Below are 2,858 nucleotides of genomic sequence, written 5' to 3'. Positions count from 1 at the left end.
TGAGATTTGTTCATTTCAGGAATAACCAACATACAATAAATCATGCACTGTCCCTATTTTGTTTCCTTTTTAATCTTCAAAAGATCAACTAGCCCCTTGGGCATTCTATCCTTTACTCATTTCCTTTGTATCCATCATTCATTGTGTACCTTTCCTGTGAACTTTCTCTTTAGAACATCTCCCATATCTCTATTTTCTAAACACAACAGTGGAGAAATCTTTCTAAAGCTTATACGCTGCGTAGGTGATGGCTTTTGCAAATCCTCCCAGATTTCTGTGAGAAACTTGGTTTTATCCTTAAAACCGAGGAGAGAAAAAATAGATTTGAGTGTAGTAGTTAAACAGGGAAATGTACACATTCTTAAATCTCAGATTTGAAGATTGTGAAATTGAATGAAGTTATCCCATGAAGTGTGCCTAGGAATGCTGACCCAAGATGAAGGAGAAGGTTGGATTCATTACCTCCAGATGACCTAGGACTGAAGAGGAGAGATACTGACCTTCACTTTCTTTACTCAAAGAGAGCACACATTCTCACAGGCTGATTCAGGGTGCTGTGCTTAGACCTACATCCTCTTTAGAGGCTCACCTTGCAGGAAAAAAGTAATTTTGCTCTAGAAGGGGGTTATAGGAAGTGTTCACAATGAGTCAATCAAGATCAAGATTTCCTGTTCCAGGAAACTGTTAGTGTTATGAAAAAAATTTTTATGTGATCAATCGAATTTGGAAAACATTAATTAAAAATTGGAATAAAAATCTTCATCACAGAAATTTTTAGTTTTCACTATGCTAATATGAATTGTGAGCTCTAAAGTAAGGCATCTAATATGCAGTAATTTTCAAACTTACTTGCCCGTAGAATTTATTTTTAAAGCCTTTGAGGAGCTAGTGTTTTAAGAAGCTAGCGTGTTGGGAGGCATGAGGCTAGACCACAGCTTGAAGATATTATAAAGGGTATTGTTCTGGATTTGCAGCTTCCAAATCCTGGTTCATGGGCCAGCTGCATTACAATTGGCTATTGATAATATTTGAAGATAGAGATCTCTAGGATACATCCCACATCTGCTGATTTGGTGATTTAAGTGGTGATGCAGAAGATGGCTCTATTTTTTAAAATTTTAATTTAAATTCAATTTAGTTAACATACAGTGTATTATTAGTTTCAGGGGTAGAATTCAGTGCTTCATCAGTTGCATATAACACCCAGTGCTCATTACATCAAGTGCCCTCCTGAATGCCCATCACCCAGTTACCCCATCCCCCCACCCCCCTTCTCTCCAGCAACCCTCAGTTCGTTTCCTAGAGTTAAGAGTCTCTTACGGTTTGCCTCCGTGTTTTCATCTTATTTTATGTTGTCTCAGATCACTCTCATGCTAAGTTGGGGTTGGAACCTCTTGAGATAATATCTTCCTAGGTCACTGTCAACCCTGATGCCATAATCTTTTCATAAGTCTCTCTCTGTTCCCAGCACTCTCTTCAAGGCATTCTTCACTTCCAAGTTCCTCAGACTATAGATCAGGGGGTTGAGCATGGGATTGAAAAGGCTATGAAACAGGAGGAGATATTTCTTCTGCTCCTTGGGGTTCCCATACCTGGGCCCAACATACATTATAATAGCTGTGCCGTAAAAGAGCCCAACCACGCAGAGATGGGAGGAGCAGGTGGAGAAGACTTTTCTTTGACCTTCCCCAGACTGGATTCTAAGGATGGCACAGAGGATGCACATATATGAGATTACAATGGAGGAGAGGGGTCCCACCAGCACAGACACTGCTCCAGCCAGTACTACAATCTCATTGATGTGCCTATCTGCACAGGCAAGCTTGAGAACAGCCATGATTTCACAGAAAAAGTGATTGATTTTTTGGAATCTACAGAAGGGTAAGGGTAGAAGTAACACGAGATGAATCAAAGACAGAAGGATTCCAGTGGTCCAAGAAGTCAGCACCAGGGTGACGCAGACCCTCCAGCTCATGACCGCAGAATATCGGAGGGGGTGGCAGATGGCCACGTACCGATCATAGGACATCACCACCAGGAGAAGACATTCTGTGACAGCAAATGTCAAAAAGAGAAAGGTCTGTGTCAAGCAGCCAGCAAAGGAGATGGGCTTATCTGGATTCAGGAGGTTCACCAGCTTCTGGGGCACCGTGTTGCAGGCGTAGGCTATGTCAACGATGGCCAGGTGGGAGAGGAAGAAGTACATGGGGGTGTGCAGTCTGGAGTCCAGCAAGATGAGCCCCAGGATGAGCCCGTTCCCCAGCAGGGTGAAGACAAAGAAGAGGGAGAAGAGCCCAAAGAGAAGAAGCTGAACCCTCAAGCCAAGGGGAAATCCCATTAGGGTGAACTCTGTGATAGATGTCATATTGTCTCCCATATCCCTATGACAGGATAAATTGAGTTAATATTTATATTTAAATGAAATCTTTAAAAATAGATTTATGTTAACTTGTTTGAAACCTTTTTATAGGATAGAAAAGTGTTCAGAAACACTTTCAGTAAATTTTTATGTAGTTTAATGAATGTTTCAAGACTTCGGTAGCCCCCAAATTAATTTAAAAATAGATATACACACACAAATACATGTTTCCTTTGTTGTTGTTAATGTTTTTGGCAGAGGCTAAATGTTCAAAATAAATATTTTGTCACATGTTAATCAAATACATGGTTTTTGTTTCATTCAGTGAGCTACACCGTGTCCTTCGAATAAATTCTGCCTTTCTTTGCTTGTATTAGAATTATTCTGATTTTTTTTTCAAAAATAATGACTCTTAACTGATAGGCATGCTCAAGTCCTTAAACTGCAATAAGTCTAATCTCGAGTTGGAAGGGATCAGTAAGGATAGAATATACTAGGG

At 40.3% G+C, this 2,858-nt stretch overlaps 1 protein-coding gene across 1 annotated transcript; it reads right to left on the bottom strand.

The window, feature by feature from the left end:
• Positions 1-1,362: 1,362 nt before the first annotated feature.
• LOC125281099 (olfactory receptor 13) lies at positions 1,363-2,377 on the bottom strand. Its single transcript, XM_048212953.2, has one exon. The coding sequence runs from the start codon at positions 2,375-2,377 to the stop codon at positions 1,445-1,447; it is 933 nt and encodes a 310-aa protein (XP_048068910.2). The 3' UTR covers positions 1,363-1,444.
• Positions 2,378-2,858: the final 481 nt, after the last annotated feature.

Source organism: Ursus arctos, unplaced genomic scaffold (assembly GCF_023065955.2).
Source record: "Ursus arctos isolate Adak ecotype North America unplaced genomic scaffold, UrsArc2.0 scaffold_3, whole genome shotgun sequence".
Taxonomy (NCBI): domain Eukaryota; kingdom Metazoa; phylum Chordata; class Mammalia; order Carnivora; family Ursidae; genus Ursus; species Ursus arctos.
Note: the sequence above shows the minus strand (reverse complement) of the source record. Positions and strands in the feature narration are given on the sequence as shown.